Source organism: Cygnus olor, chromosome 1 (genome assembly GCF_009769625.2).
Source record: "Cygnus olor isolate bCygOlo1 chromosome 1, bCygOlo1.pri.v2, whole genome shotgun sequence".
Lineage (NCBI taxonomy): Eukaryota > Metazoa > Chordata > Aves > Anseriformes > Anatidae > Cygnus > Cygnus olor.
Genome location: NC_049169.1, coordinates 198,787,675 through 198,810,269, shown reverse-complemented (window position 1 = coordinate 198,810,269; position 22,595 = coordinate 198,787,675). Strand labels below are relative to the sequence as shown.

At 39.5% G+C, this 22,595-nt stretch overlaps 1 protein-coding gene across 13 annotated transcripts in view; it reads left to right on the top strand.

Moving 5' to 3' along the window:
- FAT3 (FAT atypical cadherin 3) overlaps window positions 1–22,595 on the top strand; it is a 415,442-nt gene that overhangs the window by 266,445 nt on the left and 126,402 nt on the right. For 12 of the 13 annotated variants that reach the window (XM_040544267.1, XM_040544270.1, XM_040544265.1 and 9 more), the window contains one exon: window positions 14,511–14,572. In XM_040544267.1, coding sequence (XP_040400201.1) covers window positions 14,511–14,572 — 62 coding nt within the window. Of the gene's footprint in view, window positions 1–14,510; window positions 14,573–14,683; window positions 15,257–22,595 lie in introns of those variants that run through there. The other variant, XM_040544276.1, reaches the window with a different exon arrangement.

Below are 22,595 nucleotides of genomic sequence, written 5' to 3'. Positions count from 1 at the left end.
AAGTGACATCTGCTTTGTGGAGAAGCTGGTAGAAAAGTAGTCTAGATTAAAACTGGCTGAAATAAGAGTGCTACAGGTAAATGATACAAAATTCAGTCCAAGACCTTCTGCAGGGAGAAGGATGTTTTATTTTATTTAACCTGTTGTGTAAGTTGGTTTTAGCTGCTCACACTTTCATACTCAGGGCATGTATCCAGTCGCTGTGGCCGAGATAAATTGCGTGCAAAGCTGAAATCCTCACTCTGTCTCTTAGGTTCCTCCCAACTGACAATGAACTGAGTTTGGACAGGTCTTTTAAAGCATTTAGGGATTAACAGTTATCTTTGCATCAGAAGCTTGCTTTCTTCCATCTCTGCCTGTTGACTTCATCTTTGGTTTCTTTAGGGCCATCATCTGTCTTTCTCTTGGGATGATGGTATTTGTGATGTCCTGTAACCTTGTTGCCCTCCTTCTGTTATCAGACCACAGGTCTTCTGCTGACAAGTCATCAGTGCTGGGACCTTATCAGTGCTCTCTGCCCAGATGTAAACAGCACATTCCTCACTTTACCAGTTTGCCTGCTGTCACTTACCTCCTTGGTTTATTGACACACACCATTCTTTTAAACCTGACTGCCATTTCTTCTGGTGCTTTCACACACATATGTTTCCATTCCTACTTAACCCATATCCATCTTAAATATTTCTGATAGGGATCTTTACAAGAGAGAGTCAGCTAAGGAGGAAATTTGATTTACCGTGTTGGAAGGAAGAGAGAAGTGGCTTCAGTTGCTGCTTGGCCTCACGGTTCTGTCGTGGCCTCAGAGCTCCGTTAGCGTGACCAGGAGGGAAGCACAGGTGAGGCCTGGTTCAAGTCACATTCAGCCCTCTTCTGGGTGGGTGAACAACATTATCTGTGGCCTTTGGAGGGTGAAGAAGTGGGATATGAGGACCTGTGCACTAACTGCAAGTAGAAAGGAGAAGGTAGAAGGTAGAAAGAAGATGGAGCCGTAAAAGGAGTATATGGGCAGTGATAGATAAAATATAACAAGTCTGGGCTTCAGGCAGAAAATAAAAAGCATGTGGTGGTTTTGTTCTCCAGCAGTAGTATGTTGCAGCTCTGGTTGTGTTGGTGACACCAGGCCCTTGTTCCTCCGTCACCTGCCCCACCAGTGGCGAAGACTTGCTAGCACATTCTCACAGGATTGATGCACACCCACATCCTCCCACTTCTGTGCACCTCCTAGTTCCTCCATCCCCTCTACATTCTCATCCCAGTCCCCTCAGGTTCTTCCTCGGTCATTCAGGGAGCTATAAAGAAATCGCTGCCATTTTTAAAAGGCAACCAGCAGGGTATGGTGCTTGGCGTGCTGCCAAGACCCCAGGCTAAGCAACTTGGGTCTGCTTGTCCTTCTTCAGCTCCTGTACACGTGGAAAGAGCTCAGCCTAAGGATCCCTCCTCTCATTTGTTGCCTGAGAGCTCTTTGCAATCAACTGATTCTGCTGCTCTTCCTCAGCCAAAGATAGACTGGTACTGAGGTCCCACTGCATTGCCTCTCTGTTCTGACAGCTGCTCAGTAAGGCTGACGTACTGGCCTTATTTTGCAGAGAAAAGCAATTGCTGCTTATGTTCCTGTCTTGCTGTGCATTTTTGGTATTTGTTATGTGCTGAGCCATTGAAGTGAGGGGTCAGAGCTAACGCTATACTTCACCCATTGGTAGGAATCTAAATAAATCACTGCACAGAGGAGTTAAAAAAGAAAGCAGAAGGATTCATTTCATTCTTTAACTAAATGATTTTCTTATTTAGCAATAAATTTTGGAAAATGCTTAGTGAGATCTTTATGAGATTGTTAGTTAATAATAATATCTTACCCTTACACAACTGATTTTTTCCTTTATTGATTACAAGGCACTTTACAGACAAAGATATCAATTATCCCAGTTATATGGGATGGGAAACTGAAGCACAGAGACATCGAATGTCACATGGAAGGTTACAGACCAAGACAGAGGGTGAGCTGGAAATAAACAGATGTGTTTCTGTATGGTCTCCTAGGCAAGAGACCACCTTGGAAAGGGCAGTGGATCTTAAGAGTGTTGAGATATACATAGGTCTATCTGTGAGTTGTATGTCGTGAAACAAGGCCATATATCTTTTCTACGAGGCTTCTTTCTGCAGCTCTGTGTTCTTCATTTGGATCAGGAAGGTCACCTCGCCAGTGAATCATGCTTTATTGGAGATGAAGATGAGATTTACTTGACCTGCGGAATCTGCAGTTAGCACAAGGTGCTGCTTTCCCAGTGTGGGGGCTTTTCTGAGCTGGAGACAATTGCTAGGAAAGAAGTAAAAGAAGTAAAAGAAGGATCAACGCCTTCCTTCTGAGTGCAGTTGGGAGAAACATGGGCTTGTTTTCCCATTGTCAAGAACAGCACTCGTTGAGGGTGTATGTGGAAAAACTCAAAATCATTTCTGTTTAAAAGGTAAAGAGGGCGTCTTGATGAGGAGGAAAAACTGACAACTGTGCCCTGCACACCTCCACACCTCCTCCACAATTGAGAAAAGCAAATACCAGGACTTCATCGCGCTGCGACCTATGCATGTGTTATACAAAAGCATACATTGGAGACTTGGTTGTTATTATTTTTTCCTGCCTTTGTTGTTATATCATAACATGCCAAAGAAAGAGATTGAACAAGGCTCAACGTGCAGGGTGGGACGCGGAGCGTTTCCATAGCCCCTTTCCACTGAAAGTGGCACCACCTACCCCCACCGCCCATGTTATGTAAGTCTTCTTTCTCACAAACAGTGAAAATAATTAGCATAAATTATAACTGGAGTCTAGTTAGGCTCTGTTGTCACTTTTGCAGAATTATGAGGCCTTTGCACATAAAAAAATTAAAGAAAATTGTATAATGATTATATGCGCTGGTTACTAAGCTAGCCACCAGTTATATATATTTATAGCTATTCCTGCAAGTAATAATTACATGCTAATTATAACCCAAGTAGAATTCTGTAATTTCTCCCTGAAAATGAAAGCGATTCAGGGGGATGTTAAAATCTCTGCTGAGGCATCGTATTAGCAATTAGGTTTTTAGGCAGCACGGCATTTTTTAAGAGCAGAAAACAAAAGATATGAATGCCATTTCTATTCTTACGGTTTCATTTAAGCCTAAATAAAGGACATGAACTTTAAAAACCCTGATCCCGCAAACAGCGAACTTCCATGTAAAGTGTTTTAGGAGAGCTAAGCCCCTGCATGACAGTCCCTGAAGGGCATTCGCTCAATTGTTTCACAGCACGACGGCCCTAACAGATGACTCAGGCAGCAATGCCACAGTGGGGAAATTGCCCATCAGTTGTGCTGGAGGAGCCAGCGCAGCTTGGGCACTTTGGGTATTATCGGTCTTTGCATTTTAAAATTGCAGCCATGGGTTGCAGATGGTGTGCGTGGTGGTGGCTCCACCACCCTGCCCTGAGGGAAGGCTTTCTGGGGTGACAGAAGCACTGGCTTCAGCCCACCTGAGTTCAGGCACTGTTTATGGTCCAAAGTAGCCAGGATCGAGTGAAGATTGCGGGATGTCACAGGCAGCTTTGCAGACTTTACCCTGCTGTCCAGAGCTGTTCAGGATTTGGCTTCTGTCTGGCCAAACCCAGCTCACTGACATCACTCTTTTAGCAAGTAAAATAACAATGATAATCTCCACTCCAGAAATTTGAAAGAAGTGGCACCTTACATTGAACTCAAGCAGCCAGTAACTTATTGAGTGGTATTATCAAATCTCGGAGTTGAACTGTACAATTGGCAGATAACAAATGAAATGTCTGTGGTACAGAGCAAGCAGGCAGGAGGGTGAAGAATAAGCCTTGTGGTCACAGAACTTTTCGTCTAACCTCTGTCATCTGCAAGGCTTTTGGACGTATTTAGAAGGACAGTAAAATTAAAAACATTGAAATACACTGAAAATGGGATGAAAGTGCTCGTCTGTTTACCAGAAATAAATTGTACCAGCCTATCTTGATGTCACTGATAAGATAAACGATGTTCTAAGAAATGCTGTATGTGTCATCCACGTGGACTTCAGTAATGCATTTGATATGGTTGTCCCGCAGAATTTATGAGGCATGAGGACATGGAGATTAATAGGAGAGTTTATATGTGCATATGGGTCTGGCTAAAGAGGAAATAAAAGTGATGAGTCTTGAAAGAGGAATTTGCATGCTGAAGGGCACACATTAACAAATTATTTCCAAGTATTGGCTAGACAAATGATCTTGTTCGGTGTTTCTGTCAGGGATGTCTGCTTCAAAAGTGGGTGTTTTCTCCCAACCAGAATTAGCAGGGGCTAGGGAAGAAAGAAGAAGGAAAGACTGAATACCTGAGGGTTCAAGGAGCAGAAATGGGATGAGATTCATTAGCAGAGTAAAGGAAACACGGCGCTGGGGGGCTAATAACAAGACTGCCTCTCTCTGCTCACAGTGCACCCACTGGAGGCACTCATTAGGCTGTTTCATGAGGCCTGTGGAGATGTTACCTGGAGCACAGTATTCGGCCCCCATGCATCAGGCTTAGGAGGGGTGAGAGCATGTTCGAACTACCAGGGCACTACAAAATTCATTAGGTGAGACGAAGCCATAGGATCTTGGTCTGTTTAGTTGCAGCTGAAGACAGAGCCAGGGAGAAAGCTGTGAGTGATTGGGGGTTTATGGCCCAGGTTTGATCCAGGGTCTATCGCCCAGGTTTGCCCTCTGGCCCTCTCAGTGCCAGAAAGCAAAAGAATAAATAGGTGTAAAGTGCCCAGAAATGCACTTGGTTATGGGGGTTCTGATGAGAACAGTCATGTTCCCAAACAGCCTTCCAGGAGCAATGTGGGAACGGAGAACCTGACCTCTTAGAGAGCAAAGAAATATTTATGAGAATGTGTACCTAGTGGGTTTGTCTGCAGGAGCTGAGGTCTGCACTTGCTGACTTTTGAAAGGAAAAAGGGAAGTCCCTTTCAGTCCTCTGTTCCACAAGGCAGAACAGACTGTCACACCATAGTGCCATTTTAAACATAATGTAAGAAAAAAAAAGCCAAGAACTACCTTTAATGGCGTATTCCAAGTTCTTCATTAAAGTAAATGTATGTTTTGCATTTTATGCAGAGTTTTGATATTTTCAGCAAAAAGCAAAGAGAAGTCTCACGAGAGACAGAAGGGTCAGCTAAAAAGGAATTAAAAGATTTTTCTTCAGCTCCTTCTTCACTTTTTTTCAGACATAACCACACGTTAGAAAACATAACTGTTTTTAAAAGCAATCGCTTTTTATACATAGCTTGTTTCAAAGAGGTCATTTCACTCATTGTCACCTCCGGAAAAACAATAAGGCAGCAGTCATTCACGTAATTGCACAGGCTTGCCTGCTGTTTTTTGTTTTTTTGTTTTGTTTTTTTCTCTTGTTCAATGAAGTATCATTCATTTAGATCAGAATACAGCCTTCCTAAATTAGAGGTTTACATGTGTAATTATATAAAATGATATGTTTGTTTACATCTCCAATTAAAATTTACATCATTTTCTATCATTTATCTTTGAAATTCAATTTCATTTTGTCGATCCCTAATTTATTGCAGGAGATGAATGTGCTGTTAGAGTGTTTACAACGCCTCTCACTGCCTGTGGGTAATAAAATTACCCTGGTTATTGCAATTCATTTCTGCATTTCTGTGGTCAGGAATGCTTGATAGTTTTACTTTCCTGAATTAGGTTGAAAATTCTGATGCTATTTGTTTTGGCTGCCCTGTTTTTTCTATCTAAAGTCCTAAATTTACTTTCATACTATCAAAGAGCAGTGGGACAGTTGACAGCTGATGGCTATATTTCTGAACAGCTGTGTGCTCTGCTGTGTTCAGGATATGTAGGCTGTGTTCATACCTTTGTGTGTGCTGTTAATAAATATTTGAGATTTCTAGAAAACTCATCAGTAAACCCATACATTCCCATATGAATTTCTGCAAAATCAGCCTGAGGAAATGAGCAGTGTGTATAACCAGTTGCTGAATTTACAGAACATTTTTGGAAAAGCTGTGTTTGCTTTAGCAGTTCCTTTTGTCTATTTAACTTGTTGGGTTAAAAGGCCCATGTTTTCAGCAAACAATCCCAAGGCATTTTTCTCCCAAAGCAGAGCTTTCAAGGGCAGTTCTACAGAAAGTTTCCTTTGATATCTTCATGTGCTTTTCCTTCTGTGTTCTTGTTCTTTACAGTGTTTGAGAAAGACTGGGAAGCACATCTACCTTGGACTGTGGCAAGACAGTGTCTGTGTTTTAGGGTGAGCATCTAGTGGGGCACAATACCTTTGACGAGAAGCCTCTCTAATTTCATTTTTTTGCTTCCATTTCAAAACTGATTTCTGTGAAGATGAAGATCAGTATCTTAATCAGGAGACAGTTTTCCCCAACAATCAGATATTAGAAAAGCTTCTAGCCGAGACCTCAGGTAATCCATCCAGACCATGCCACGTGAATGTAACGGATAAGCCCTGGGATATATGGTCCTGCGCTGGCCTGGCTCTTCTGGGAGAAGACCCCAACTCCATAAGCGAAGAGGGTGTAAAGCATGCTCTGCTATGACTTGTAGCTAGGCAGTATATCCCAAGGCAAACCACATGTTCATTGGTTATAGGCATGGCAGAAAAAAAAAAAAGTGATTTAATAATGAACAGTAAAGCATGCAGTAAATTGTATCCAGTTAGAATTTCTGGGGAAGGGGAGGAAGTTGCTTCTCTACTCATCTTTGTATCTCTATGAGATACTCAGTCATTGGCTTAAAACTGAGGAGCATATTGGGCTTCTTTTACTTTAGCCTGCTTGTTACCTGTTACATACTCTTTCATATCTCATCTAAATCAAGTTTGGAAATGAGATATTAATAAAGGAGTTATTTAAATTTTCACTTTCAAAAAATGTATGCTTTATGCCATAAAATTTGCAGTATTTCCAAAGACAGCAGTAAAATATGCTGTCTTTCCATAGCAGGTTCTGTTATCTTTTAAGCAGTACTTCAGGACACAGCTCAGGTAAGGTTATCCATCTACAGGTTGAATGAAAATAATTTAATTTCCTAAGGAGAAGGCTATTGAACTCTCCTTGGCTTCATAGCCATATTAGGGAAATTCAATCTGTGTTAGAAAATAGCCTGTGGCAAACTGATTTTTGGTTCCAAAGTGCCATGGTGTTGAAAAACATGTGAATTTCTTCTAAGCCAAAGGTCAGTTTAGTTCAGGATCACACCTGCAGCCGTGAGCTGGTCTGGACGCATAGAGAATAAGCATCAGAAGAAGCAAATGTAGCAATGTTTCCCTCTGTGCGCTGTTCAAGTGATTCAGTGCTTAGAAGTTTCATCTGCCATAGGCTTCGTATTTAACTGACCTTGGCGAATTTTTCTTCTGTGGCTCTCTTAAGTCCGTGGATTAATTTGTTTCTGACACAAAGGTTTGAAACAACGAATATATATTGAAAGAATGAACATTGGTAAACCTCAGAGCTAATATGCCTCTGTAAATAAGTATATTTTAGGATAATTTTTAACATTCACTCATTGTGTATGTTACATGGTATGCATACCATATGCATGCTCAAATATTCAACTGTATGTACAATGCATATGTATGTATTTGTATAATCTTGTCTATCTCCTTAAGCACACAAGACACATAGGGATGTCTCATGAGACCCCACCTGGAGTACCGTGCTCAGACCACAGCACAAGAAGGACATGGACCTGTTGGAGTGTTGGAGTAGGTCCAGAGCAGGGCCACAAGGATGATCAAGGGGCTGGAGAACCTCTCCTGTGAAGACAGGCTGAGGGAGTTGGGGTTGTTCAGCCTGGAGAAGAGAAGGCTCTGGGGAGACCTTACAGCGGCCTGCCAGTACCTAAAGGGGGCTACAGGAAAGCTGGGGAGGGACTCTTTGTCAGGGGGTGTGGTGATAGGACAAGGGGGAGTGGCTTTAAACTAAAGGAGGGGAGGTTTAGATTCGATATTAGGAATAAATTCTTCACTCAGAGGGTGGTGAGGCCCTGGCACAGGCTGCCCAGAGGAGCTGTGGATGCCCCATCCCTGGAGGTGCTCAAGGCCAGGCTGGATGGGGCTTTGGGCAACCTGGTGTGGTGGGAGGTGTCCCTGCCCACGGCAGGGGGTTGGAACTGGGTGGGCTTTAAGGTCCCTTCCAACCCAAACCATTCTGTGGCTCTATGATTCTGTGATTCATTTGTATGAGTACACTTCTTTGACAGAAGGGAGCTAACTGAAGGCAGAACATGGATTATTCAGTTGGAAAATCCCAGTTGGCAATTGGACACTATAATTAAAGCATTGAAATCTGAATTAGCAAACAGGTTTGCAGCTCTCCACATGCCATCACCATTTCAGTCTCCAAGAGCAATTGTGAGTGCCTTGAATTTTCCAGAAGAGAAAACAAAATGTTCTGGAGATGTGTTTGAATCATTGCCATGTAGGTGAGCAACACCTACCCAGCTCATTCATGCTTCTCTTGGATAGAGTCATCAGATGCCTGTTTATCTGCGGAGGTGAAAAAGGTTATAGAAAAATGTAATTGTGTCTTTTTCAGATCCAGCCAGTTTGCATCCCTTGGTCTGTCCTGCTGCCCAGGATGCCCCTCTCATTTTTCTTCATTATGGTGCTCATCACACTGATGTTTCAGTTCTTATCTGCCATAATAAACCTATTATTTTAGGAGTTTGAGCAGTTCATAGCGAAGGTTAGAGAAAGCAATTGGTGAAATGTCTAGACATACTGGCCTATGCAAGTATTAAGAAAATAAAGAAATGCTTAACTTTTCCAGTATATAAATTAAGCTTTATGTACATAGTCTACACTGTCTGACTAGTTGATAGTTTATGGACTTGATAAAATAGTGTTGCCTATTAAATACAGGATCCTCAGATAACAATATTTGGACTAGTGAAGTTTTGGCGTTATTTCCCCCAACTTTACTTGTCACCTTCACTTTGATCAGCATCAAGTGTTCAAGGCCAGGTTGGATGGGGTTTTGGTCTAGTGAGAGGTGTCCCTGCCCATGGCAGGGGGGTTGGAACTGGATGGTCCCTAAGGTCCTTTCCAATCCAAACCATTCTATGATTGTATAAAATTTGACAAGTCACTAAGATTCTCACCCTGCTTGCATATTACCCTGCATTTCTTGGCAAGTTAATAACAAAAATAACCATAAACTTAAGTATCTGTTTTAGCTTCAGACCATCGCTTACATTTTCAGTACTGTCCAATAGAAATTATGATACAGATTGGCAAAAATGGTAGAATTTAAATTAAATTTTGGAGCTATGGTAGGATTAAGTAGCAGTATCACAGCCTTCTGAGGAAGGAATAATTTGGATATACAAATGCAAATATGCATTTTTGAAGTGAAAGATGTTGGCTTTAAATTACATTTGATTATAAATTTGTTTGCCTTGCTTTGTTTGCCTTGCTTTGTTTATATTAAATAAACTAATAATTTTCTGTCTTTTTTCATGTATTCTTGACTAAAAAAGGCAAAGATTACGGTCATTTAAGCAAATTCTTAGCATAAATTTGCAGAGCTCTTTGATTGCAGTGGAATTGCACTAGATTGAGTCTACTACCTGCATATCGAGAAAGCAATGCATGCTCTGGGATATTACTCAGATAGAGACATTTGGTTTAGCCACATTTTTAAGCATCCAAGCAGAACTACTGTTCAAAAAAAAATAATATATATATATATATATATCACAAAAGACTCAGTTTAAGACAGAACATTGTGCCACTTTTGAATAACAAAGCGTATAGACTCGATAGAACCTACAAGCTGCTGCTCCTCTTTAAGGTTTGCTGGCTTTATTATTAATAAAGATAGTTTTTTATAAAAATGGTTATAAAGCATTCATCATACTATTGAATTCGTAACTATTCCTGACTTTATGTCATCTTCGTTCAGCGTATATATAAACATACATGTGCATGCCTCCACAGACACACATATCTGCAATTAATTCTAAGACATGATGATCGAGTTATCTTTTAGTAATAAGTTAAATTTCCTCATTTGCTCACTAGGAACATCATGCTTCACTCATTTCAAATGCAACGTTAATTCATATAGATTTTAATCTTTCAGTGAACATTTTCTTTTTTTCACCTTGCATTTGCAGTGCACTAAAAGCATTTTGGCAAGCGTCAGTGCTAAGTGTTGTTTAAATGTCTTGAGCACATGTCTGAGCCCTAATAACTGCTGATTCGTTTCCAAGATGATGCATTGGCTGAAAATTGGGTAGGCTGATGTATTGGTGAAAGTGTCAGGATTTCTTAGTGTTGGTCCTGTTCTTATTTCTGTATTGCTATGGCTGTACCTAAGCTGTGAGCAGGCCTGCCTTCTTGCTCACACCACTTCTTCAGTTCTCCCACGTAGGTTATAAGGCAGTGGGGTGAAGGGCAATGGAATTCATTCTCCATCTACGGGCTGAGTTTCCTTTTTGAGGGAAAGGTTGCAGAAAAGGGTGATAGTCCTATCTAGTGTACAGTGGAAGTACACTAGTATACAGTGTACTGTACACTAGTACTAGTACTAGTGTACACATTCTGTACACTAGTGTACAGAAAGAAGCTGAAAGGATGTTCTGCAGTCAGTGTTAACTGGGAATTGTCGTTGTGTCCTGCAAGCCAAAGGGACATATTCTGCAGGGCGAGCTTATTCACCTTCCATCATTTCTGAACTCCGTAACAGGAGAATAGTAACAGTTCATTTATTTAAGATGGAAGAAGTGCTCCAGTATCAAAAGTAAGAGGTTTTGTAGAAAAACAAATTATATAAGAATATAGTTATCTCCAGGCTGAAACACCAGATCAAGCAATGTTTTGGAGTTTGACAAAATGGCTCTGTTATATGGCCTGAGGAACAGATGTGCCAGGATGCACAGAGAGTTTTAAGTCAGAAATTCAAAGAGAAGTAACAAATTCTGGGAGTGGAATCACAACACCTTGCTTGTGAGATGATGATTTTATTGTAAATAAATTTTCTGTCCTGTCCAGTTTTTCTCTTAACTTTCATGGCTGTTCTTAAATAATCATCACAGTTATAAATATCTCCTGGTCCTATCAGGACCACAGTGTTTCCCTGGAAATTTGAGGGGAACCATCTGAGAGGTGTGGTATGGTTTCTGAAGTTTGTTAGTGGTTTTGCTATTTTGTGATAAATGCCTGCTATATTTCCCAGCTGGCTTTGGACAGTTGACCAGATGGTGTGTCTAGAAGAGCTATGGCACAGATTGAAGATGGGGAAAAAAAGAAACGGTCATTTTTCATCATTGTCCCCTTGTGATTTTATATCATAACCTGCAGTGCAACCTAACTTCATTTCTTTGGGCTTATTTTTCTCTGTGACTTATTTTCTTTAGATAATGTCTTCATATCATAACAGAGTATGACGATTTAATCTAGTTAGAGAAGAACTGAAGTTGGGATATATTCCCTTGTGCAAAACCAAGTTTCTCTCAGTTGCCCCTGGATTTGTAAAAGAAAGTTGTACATCCTGCTAAATATTACTTTTATTATGAATTTGTGGCATGGAGTAATGAATACAGAAGGGACACAGCAATGTTCTCATAAAACTCACGAAGGAACTGGTGTGGTAAAGCTATGGGTAGTCTTAGACAGAATTCCCTGAAATACAGTTTTATAATCTGAAAGGACCTAATTCTTACCTGTATCAATACATGACCATAATTAAATAAGTATTAACAAATAGCTATTATTTTATGTATATACGTATATGGCTTTAAACACCAGTTGTGTAGAAAGATCTACGAGTGATTTCAAGAACATCTGTGGAGCAGTCCAGAGACTGCAATGGGGCCACCAAGAGCATCAGATGGGAGAGTCCTCCAGAGTACAGGAACCGAAACTAGAGACCCCTCAGCAAATGACCAGTTTGTTGTAAGAACCTAATGAATCTGCCTGCAACTGGTAGTTGTATGTAGAGCTGTCTTCAATGCATGTGTAAGAGTACAGCAGAAGGAATGAGTTGTGCTAGCACCATTCTTCAGGATCAGGTTTGCAGAACTGCTTGTGGTGGTATCCTGTGTTGTAGAGCTCTGTATTTGTGCTGCCTGACACTCATCAAAGACAACTGCATTTTAGTATCCAGTCCAAGGTTTTGTTGTTTCTGTTTAATTGGCCTGGTTACCTGTCCTTTAGGTCTGACTGCTAAGTCTGGGTACTAAATCTGTTAAGATCTGCTGATTTTAAAATATATGCACTTTTGTTGTGCCATATGTTCATACACCTCTTTTAGAAGTAAATTCTGTTCTGCAGGCGCTCTGACCGTTATGGCAGTCCAAAAGGCTCTAGACTGAAAAAAAAAAAAAAAAAGAAAAATCCCAAACCTACAATGGCAACAGCGATTCTGTGAGACTGTTTTAGTTCTACCAGTGAAAGACAAGTACTGTAAATTCTGACAGTTAGTGATGCTTAGTGTCAGATGTTAGCTCTTGGTCTTCAAAACAAATGTGGAATCCTTTGCCTGAAGGAGATGATAAGGACAGAGAGCTTCTATGATTTACAGCGTTGCCTGGGCATTCGGTAGTATTTTGAGGGGGGCGGGGGGGAGCCGGGGGGTGAGGGGGGTGGGCTGGATGTTAACTAATATTCAACATACTAAGTACCCTAAACATCTCTTAGCTAAAAGGAAGGTAGGTGTAGTTCATAGTGGCATATTAAGGAGGAAAAAAGCGGAAGATGGTATAAAAATGACCATATTCCTTACTGTGGTTAGGTCATGCTTGATAAATGTCCCTACTGACTGTGCATGGGACAAAGAAGATTATTTCACATTTGAATTCTTTCATTTATCAAATTATCGAGGCTAAGCTTCTTCTATAACTAAGAACTTCTTCCTTGTATCTTTGCATTCTCTCTAGACATGGGGGATCTTGTGTGAATGACACCAATTTGTCATCCATTCTGTCATGTCTGTTAAAACTCATGCAGTGAGTAGAAGTCTCCCATATGGTGTAACTGTTTTGAATACTTACAATTGCTCAATGCAGGAAATACCAGTTGTTTCACTTTTTCAGCCTTTTGCCAGCACCTTGTTCTTCCATGTAATAATATTACAGAGATCGTTGTCATGATCCACTCTGGTGTCTTTGACCTCCCCTTGGATGTCACTTCTGTGGTCTGGAAGATCTCATTAGGAGCCTGAAATATTGGAGGCAGGATGGACTTTCCGTTCCATTACTTCACGTAATGTTTCACATTTTTTTCACAATGTGTTACCCCCCTTTCTGACCAAAACAGATGAAGTGATTCCTCTAGGCAGAAGGTGACAATGTATGAGGAGCAGTACCTGTAGAAGCCTTCTGGGACTAGAGGCGTTATGTAGATGTAAGATGTTGTTGAAACTCTTTTCTGAAGAATGCAGGGTCATCATGGATATGTGTTTAGATGATTATCTAGTCTGATTAAATAAGTAAGTCTTATAGGTAATCCGTGGAGTATTTATCTTCCTATCTTTCTTGGTAGTCTTACAGAGGAGGAATTCTTGAGAACTCCTTTGTCTGCTGGCATTGTCTCCAAAAACATATTTACCTCTAGGAAAATATGGTCCCTTTACTCTTGTCAGAATCTATCACGAAATAGACAAACAATTCATTTCCCTATTCAAAGAAATGTTTTGTAGGAGGGAAAACTCAAGTCTAACCTTTAAATCTTTACTGAAAAAAAACAAAACAAACAAACAAAAAAAAACTAAGTTGCATTCACAGAACAGTATGCATTACTTTTCCTGAGAGAACTTTGGAAGTGCTTAATTTTCTTTACTTGGTATAAATCTCACTAGAGGTTAATCATTTGTGAAAATGCATTGCTTTAAAAGAAAAGATATCTTGATCATCCTCATGTAAAAGGGTACTTTATTTTAAAGACTCAATTTGAGCATGGAACAAATTGATGAAATTGTGGTACAAAACCTTTAATGCATTAGAATGATTACATTTGGAAATCATTATGTATACAAGTAGTTATTACAGAAATAACCTTCTTTGTCAAGTATTCTTGGTGTGGAAGTAATCAGCATCCTATCCCATTAGTTGTTTGAGAACTCTGAAATCTTTAATGAGTTTTTTTACAGAAGGATTTCAGTCAAATGCAAATGATTCGTTGAAGCACTTAATCATAAGACAAATAGTGATTCTTTAGTAAAGTGTTTTATTCAGTGTAATAAATGCAGCATGTTAAGTGTAGATACACAGCTAACTGTTTTTCAGTTACTTTTCTCACAGCTATTTTCTTTTAAGATTTATTGTTAGTCAGAAAGTCATAATGGCTGTACTGCAAAAAAAAAGGCTTGACAGATGTCAAGAAATCTGTGTCTGATATAGCTTCAAATAGATTTTTTCCTTTTGAGTGTTTGAAAAATGAATTTGTTTCTTCAGGTCGATAGAGACATATATTTTTCAACGGGTATTGACAATCAAATATCATCCTCTTTTCACAGGTCTGATTACAACAACATCAAGAAAATTGGATCGGGAACAGCAAGCAGAGCATTTTTTGGAGGTGAGATAAAGTGGAAAATATATGTTAAAAGGTTAACTGATTTTTGTAGTTTAAAATAACTTCTTCCTATGCCAGGAGAGTGGAATTCTCCCTTCTCTCTATGTTTGACAGACACCCACAAAGATGCGTGCCTGATTATATGGAAGAAATAATACATCTTGCAATTCACAAGCACAGGAAAAAAATGAACAAATATGAACAACATTTGTTTTCCACCTCAAATCTGCTTCACTTACCTCTTTTATTGTAGCTTTTACATTTTATTTTTAACAGAACCGTAGAATATTCCAGAGGAAAATACTTTTTCTAAAATTTGTGGCATCACCCCAACCCTGGCAAGATTTGCATAGGCAGTACTTCATACACCCTGCATAGTCTGGAATTTGTGTACCAAACTGTTTCCAGCCCCTGAAGTTAAACGTTTAAAATTTGAATCTCAAGTCTAAGATTCAGAATATTTTTTTTGGATGAAAGCCAACTTTGACCTTGCTCACTTTCACTGCATCATCAGAATCAATGAATAATTTCTTAATTTTGTTTATTGGTGCTACCAATGACAATTTTCAAGTAAAAAAAAAAATGTTCTCTAAGTATAAACTATGTTCTTGGTCTAATCTTAAGAGAAAGTTTCTCTTTATAAATAGCTCATGTGTTGGATATAGAGTGATATATTTGTATACTACTGGTATTACTACATGTGTTTTCTTCAGCATTGCTGTACACCATAGTGTGTGTTTGTTTTTTTTCTTTGGGTAGAAGGTTCATGGCTTTTTTTTTAATTAATTTGTGAAATAAGAAATTTGTGATTCATATTGGTGCAAATGAAATAAAACTATATTGTCTCAAATAATCAATCATTCCTACTATATATTTTAGGAAATACTCTTCAAATCCATGCAAGTTAAAAAACGTCCAGACAAAATAGTTCCCAATGCAATCACTGTTTGGCAGTAAAATGCAGTAAAATGTACGTTTATCTATTCTATGGTTATTTTAGTTTGTTAGAAATCCAAGATTATTTTTGCCTAATGGAGAACACAGAAGTGAAGGGTTAATTTACTACTGTACATGGCTTTTTTTTTTCCTTGATAATACACTGTAGATTCCCACACGTTCCAGGCCATAAATAAATGGAAGGGAATAAAAGGATTTTGCCCTTTTTAGGATTTATTACGTTGGAAACTATTAAGTAATCATGTGTTCAAATAACAGCAAGCTTTCCAGTTTATACTGTTAGAGAAGATCGTAAACTGAATGAAATTAGCATTGATTTTGAAATATATCTATTGATGAGAATCTTAGGTCTATAAGTCTCTTTTGCATTCATGTGCTTCCCAAAGAGCTCTGTGAAACATGCCAAAATCACACTTGCCAGAGGATTCCCATAGCGATGTGGAAGTGTTAGTATTAATAGCAAAAAAATAAAAAGTAATCACTTATAAGAACTAAGCTGTAGTCGACAATACAATACAGGTTAATGTTTTTTTTTTCCTCTGTTTTTTGTCTCGTCTGAAAAAAAATAATGGTGTATAACATTCTGAAGACTGAAGACACACCAGAAGGAAAGTAAAGTCATAGGTTGCTCCCACACTTTTGAATGGGGAGCAGTAGAAGGAAACAGGGGGCAGGCTGTAGAGCAGAGAAACTCCTGAACGCGGAGGTTTCTGACAGTCTCCTGGAGAAGCAGGGACGGGACCACATTTTTGTAAAGCCAAACTGGGAATGCTGTGTGAGAAAGGGAACCAGGCAGTGGTGGAGACACAACCTCGATGGCCAAATGGATCTTTTGAGCTGCTAATGAAACGTTGACCATTGCTACGTCTTGGAAGTTGAGTTCCCTGGGATCAGAGCAAACTCGCTGCTGGAGATTCAGAGCTGGATTGGCAGAGGTGTGCGCATTTTTGTGGCAGTCTCAAAACACATTTTATAAAATGCCTGGCTCTGGCTCTGTGTAATTAACCCCCTGGGTAGGCTTTAATTGCCAAGACAACTGCAGTCTCCCAGTAGTACAGTAATTCCCTTTCAGCTTCATTTCATACCCTCCTTCCAGTAGTCTGTCTGCTCTAAAAGACAGCAAATGTGGTTCCCTTTGAAAAGCTCTGATAGGGCTTGACCTGACAACCCCTGGTTCCTTATGCCCAGTGCATGTGCAAGGCATTGACAGACCTTTTCTGGATACAACTTGCTAGTTATTTTTAATAAGCCTATTTTTTTTTTCCCACTTGAATTTGACAGGGATGCTATACTATACTGGCCAGTATTTACTGAGTAGATTCCATTAGTGACAGCATTTCCACTTCATTGCAGAAGTTATTTGGAAAATGAGGTCAAATAACATGGGAGATGTTAGCACTTATAATTGTGTGTAGTGCCATTGCTCATCTCCAGGTGATGGCATAGGGGTGACTCTTCTGGAGTTGTCTGTCCCTGTCCATGTTGGAGAAAGCACGAATTTCCAGCAAGGGCTGTATGTGTATTTTTGGCTGCCAAGGCTGGAAACGTGAATCTAAGTGACTGCACTTTAGTTACAAGAAATCGGTAGCAAAGCAAGTTCTGAGCCCAGATCATCCGTCCATCACTTCTTCCGTCCTCCTTGAATTCCTTTCCCTGAACACATCTCTGTGTGACTTTTCTAATGGTACCCCAGGCTGCTGTCACAGGGCTGTGCTGCGAGGCTTGCACTTACCAACGAGTGTCTCAAAGTGAACGCGAAAGTGTGTCTAAACCCTGGGTTAAAAGATACATCAGGAAGTCAGAACCAGACTCCTTTTTATAATAATTGGGGCTTTTTTGCTTGTTTCGGTGATGTTGTTTGTAGAGGTTGTGTTTTTGTTTTGTGTGTTTGGGGAGGAAGAAAAAAAACATATTGCTTCTCCCAGATCTTTCACTGATTGTGGCATTGCCCGTGCTACTTTTTTTTACAGGTCCCAAGTTGAGGGCTTAATTTTTTGATACATTTATAATGTCCTGGAAGGCTGTGGGTTTTATTCAGCACTTGGTATCAGGTAGCATTTTTCTGCCTAGGTTGAAATTGGATGTCACTGGATTTTACACAGGATGATCTCTTGCTTTAGTGGATTCTTACTAATGGAATGCTTCTGCCTGAAATGGGAGGAAAATGACCACCTGATTACATTACATTCCCACATGAAGCAAACAGAACGCATTAGAAATATTTCACAGACTTTTTTAAAGAGTCTGTAGTTGGGATGAAATATTTAAATATTCATCTGAAACAAGAAAGGCAATTCTAATAGTTACCTGCTTGCTTTGCAAGGAAATGAAAATAACAATGTATTTCCAAGAGAGGTGCAATTGCATTTTTCAGGTAATCTGTCTTTATTTTGCTTCAGTAATTGGACAGATCAGTTCTATGGCTATAAGTTTCTTATCTTTTCTTACTCACTTCCACCTTTTTCTTCTTCTGGGTATGTGTTCTCCTCTAACCATTTCTGTTTTAACACTTAACTCTATCTTCTCTTGGATTACATCAATTTAGTAAAAATAAGAAGCTGAAAGCAGAGAATGTTAGAGGATTTTGAGCTATAGAAAAACACAGAAAACAGTCTGCCAGTTTTTTCTTCCCACTTTTTTTTTTTTTTTGTAGATGCCTCCTAATCCTGGTCTGACAGCTTTACCTGTATTGATTTTGCTATGTGATTATATGCAAACAGCTGCTGGAGTGATGGAGGTCCAGTAATAAGCGTAAAGAGTAAAACCATTTCATGCAGGATCTGCAGCCTTGTATTATGTCAGCTGATTTTGAGATGTCCAGAATACGAAAAATTCCTCATCTGCTTTCCAGCGTACATGTGCAGCTTGATAGGGAGAGGATTGTTTAATCCAGGCTACAGCTCATTGACTTGCTCATTCAGCCTGGAAAGTAGATCTGAGTGCATGCTTTCGCAGTCTGAGTGGTTTCTGAATGCACTATTGGAGATGCTACTTTACTTGAGCATCTAACAAGGAAAGCCTCTGCACAACATACCCACTGCTGGAGAGTTCAGCTTGCTGGGAACTGTTGGGGTGTAAGACCTGTATTTAGCAAAAGAATGAGCCAAAAGTGCTACAGGCTGCAGTGTGCAGCTGTAGCAAGTCTTTGAAGTGCTGTAACTTTATGATTGGAGGGATAAATTATCTGTAGTGAGATATGACCTCTTCATCCTCTCGATAAAGGAATATAATAGATTGGTGCTTTTCAAGTGCTGAGGCTGTTTTGTGTCTCCTTGATGACCACACAAAGAGCAGGCTTTTAAGTCATTTAGCCGGTTTTGAAAATTGTAGCCATATCAGATCTCCATTACTCCAAACTATGTTTAAATTTATCATTGTAGATTCATTCAGAAATGTCTTCTAATATCTGTCAGGGTGGGAAATTTTTCTATTTAGAGCCTCTATTTAGATCTCAGGAATAAAAGTAGTTGCTAACAGGCATGGTCAGAACTTTAAATCTCTGCCACAGTGACAAAGCAACTGAAGACAATAAGTTTAAAAACATGGTTACAACAGACTTAACCTTCCAAGGTCCAAGCCATGTACCATAATTAATGAGGAGGAGAAGCAAGAGCAGAGCATTGGGTTAGTGCAGCTAATTTTTAGCCAACTTTGTGCTACCAGAACAGTAACAGTGCCTCTCAAGTGCCTTGCGTCGGCAGCAAATCAGTATATACAAGCCTCATCAATCTTCCCACTGCGATGCGTTAGCATAGCTCTGAGAAGGATGTCAGTAACAGTGCAAGGGGTTGTAATGAAGATAAATTGGTAAATCTGATGTGAGTGTCAAAATACATGGGCTGAATGAAGCATATTGGTTTCTATTTACTCTAAGTACACTAACAGGGTGCAATAAACTGTTACATAGTATGCATTTATATGCAGTAATTAGAGGAAAAAGTAATAATGTGCTGTAATTGTAGCCTTCTAAAAAGAATTCAAATTTCCACTCATTGAATGGGAAGTTGTAATTGTGAGGGGGGTTTTGATAGAAGGACTATCATTTTTCCCCTTGGAATTTGGTCAGGAATAGCACAGGGGAAAGAGCTGCTGGAAACTTTATGGCCACAGTTTCTGGGGGAAGGGGGTTTAAAATGTTGAAAAGCAGCATTTAAAAATAGCTCTGCCTCCTCAGTTCTTCCCACAAACACCATGCTGGTGGATCAGCGCTGAACCAACACTGCGTTCTCTGCTATCCTCCTCTTTTTCTCCGACATCTCCCACACAGGAACTTAATATATTTAACCTTGTTTTTCTTTTGAGTCTATTCATTTAGGCTGTAGCCTTCACTGTTGATGATGTCTAAAGTAAGTGGTCCTTTGTGAGAAATTGGCATGTTTTTTGTAAGATATAGACAGCAGTGTGGTAATATGCTTGTGTGTATTTTTCACAGCAGAAGTACTAAAGCTGAAGTTCATTGGGTTTATGTAGCTGAATAGTACTTTACAGAACACTGATTGCTGAAATCCTGGATTAGGAATCTGTGTAAGCATTTGTTTCATGGATCTTTAGCATTGCCCACATTTGGCAGAGGAAGCTGCATTTTTTCTGGGTGACATGCTGGTGATGGGGTAGAAATGAGGTAGTGTGTCTGATTGAACGTTTTGCCTGAGGTTTTAATGGCTCCAAAGGCACATGCCTTTCTGTTTTTAACATTGAAGCCTTTCAGATGATGCAAGGAAGATTAAAAGGGTAGGTAAACAGCTTCTTATTTTCAGCTTGAGTTTAAAAATGATTGCTTAAAGTTTTGCAGAATGTCAGTGCTTGCTGCCTTTCATTATTTTGATGTTGCCTGAAAGGATTTGTAGTGGAACAACAGTAAGTATAGAGAGAAAAGACAATGAAATCTATACCATGATGTCCACTTTGAATGGTGATGCTTTGAACTTGAATGACAACTTCTAAAGGCGAGGGGGGTAAGGAAAAAAGCAAAGGAAAGGGGAAAAAAAAAAAAAAAAAAAAAAAAAAGGAAGTAAAGACACAGTTCTAAAGCCAGCAAAACAATGCTCATCTCCTACCGGTCCTCTATGGGTTTATCAACAGAGGCTGCTGCCCCAAGGGTGGAGCTGCTCACAGGACAGCTTAGTGAGGTGGTGGATCTAGCTGAGACCTGGGATCATGGTGTAGAAAGTCACGCACTGAGGTCACCCATCCCACGCTGCAGATTTCCATCCTGCACACTCTATTCTTCGGGAGTTGTTATTGTGCACCAGCTTTCTAGAAACGCAGGGGCCTCACTTGGCCCCCCTTCCCCTTCACTCTTTTTTTTTTTTTTTTTTTCCATCAAGTTGCTATTTTCAGAAGAAGCCAACAACTTCCCAAAGACAGGAGGTGACCGGAGGTTAAAACTCTCAGAAACAGATTTGCATATGACATCGCACGCTGCTTCTCATGTGTACTCAGGCATAAAGTCTTACACAGCAAAATATGGGGAAAGTCCTGGTGTGATTCATCTGTCTGCACTGATAAGTGGTCTCCCTGCACAGACTAACATCTCTAGCTAATGTGATCCAATAAGATGGAGAATCATCAAGTGCATCACTGAAAATATTAGTAGTTCAGTGGCCTCTGTGCAAGAGATATGAACAGGAATTTTAAACTGCAAAATAATTAAGGCACGGCATTTTTACAGATTCTTCTCTTTTCCTTGATTATTGCAAATTTAAATAGCTCCCAGATGTCCTTTTATTTTAGATAGCGACTTGAGAAGTAACACAGACGACAAAGCCTAAGTATTGGGAAGATGGAGTTTAATAACATTTTTCTTCATGCGTGTGGAATTTTAATTTTGCTCTGGTGTTAAATAAGAAAGAAACCTCCATGAAATGATGATAGTAGGGGAAAATAAGTTTAATTTAAAAAAAAAAAAAAAGTTTTCTGTTGAAATTCCTTAATCTCCCATGTGAAATTCAGATAGCCAACAGGAAATGTGCACACAACCCTGATGACATAATATAGACCAAAGGCAAGGGGCAAGAATGGGTCTGTATATATCTACAGCTGTGGTCCTCAGCTCATTTAAGTTATTCTGTGAACTACCAATAGCCTTGAGAGACTGGATGCACTAAGGATGTCTGCGACATTTCCACAACATCTGTAGACTTTTAAGTCACCCCTGCAAATGCTTTGTTTGCTTTCGGTCTTGTGCTTATGGTTGATTTCAGTCTTTATTTTTTTAGATACTGTTCATCTAATTCTTCTAGCTCTCTCAAAATTAGACCATTTTTCTTTAAAATGTTTTAGACATGCTGTCACCAGGGTGATGTAAAGGATGAACACACCACTAATAGTTCAATACGTGCATTGTTTATATTCAAATATCTGATTCTGACCTTTGTTAGAGAATGCTTTAGCCATCTAGATAATCTGATGCTGCATGGAGGTTACGTGGCAGGATTTCAGGCCAACATTAAAAATCTCTCACACTTGTTTCATTAATTTATTCTATTGATTTGGGATACCAAGAGTAATGAAGAAAAGCAATCCACTTTTCTATGTTCAATGAACTTCCTAAATCAAAGATAACTCAGTATGCAGAACTTTGTTTTGTTTTTTTTCTTACAAATGTTAGACAGTTATAGGAATGAGTCAAATACTTTACACAGCTTATATACATACATTATAAGCTTGTGTTAACTTATTTGCGTATTAAAATACAGAAACACAGCTCATTTATTATTTGCTCTCTCCTTTACTCTAGTAAGAGATTTGATTTTTCCAGTTCATCAAAATATATAATGACAGATTCTCCATCCGCAGCGAAATACAGCCCTGGGTATATCCTCCACAAAATAATGTTTCACTGGGCAACGAGTCTGCCTAGAAATGAGCACTGAACCATTATTATTACAACACAGGTTTAGAAAACTATTAGCCATTTAGATGAGAAGTTACAGTCTGATCCAGTATAAAAATACTGATGATTTTGCATGGATGAATTCAGGTTCAAGTTTTGAAGTTCGTGGCAAGATCAGAGTTGTCCAGGGTAGTGCTTTGGTTCACACACTGCCATCTACCACAAGTGTTGCTT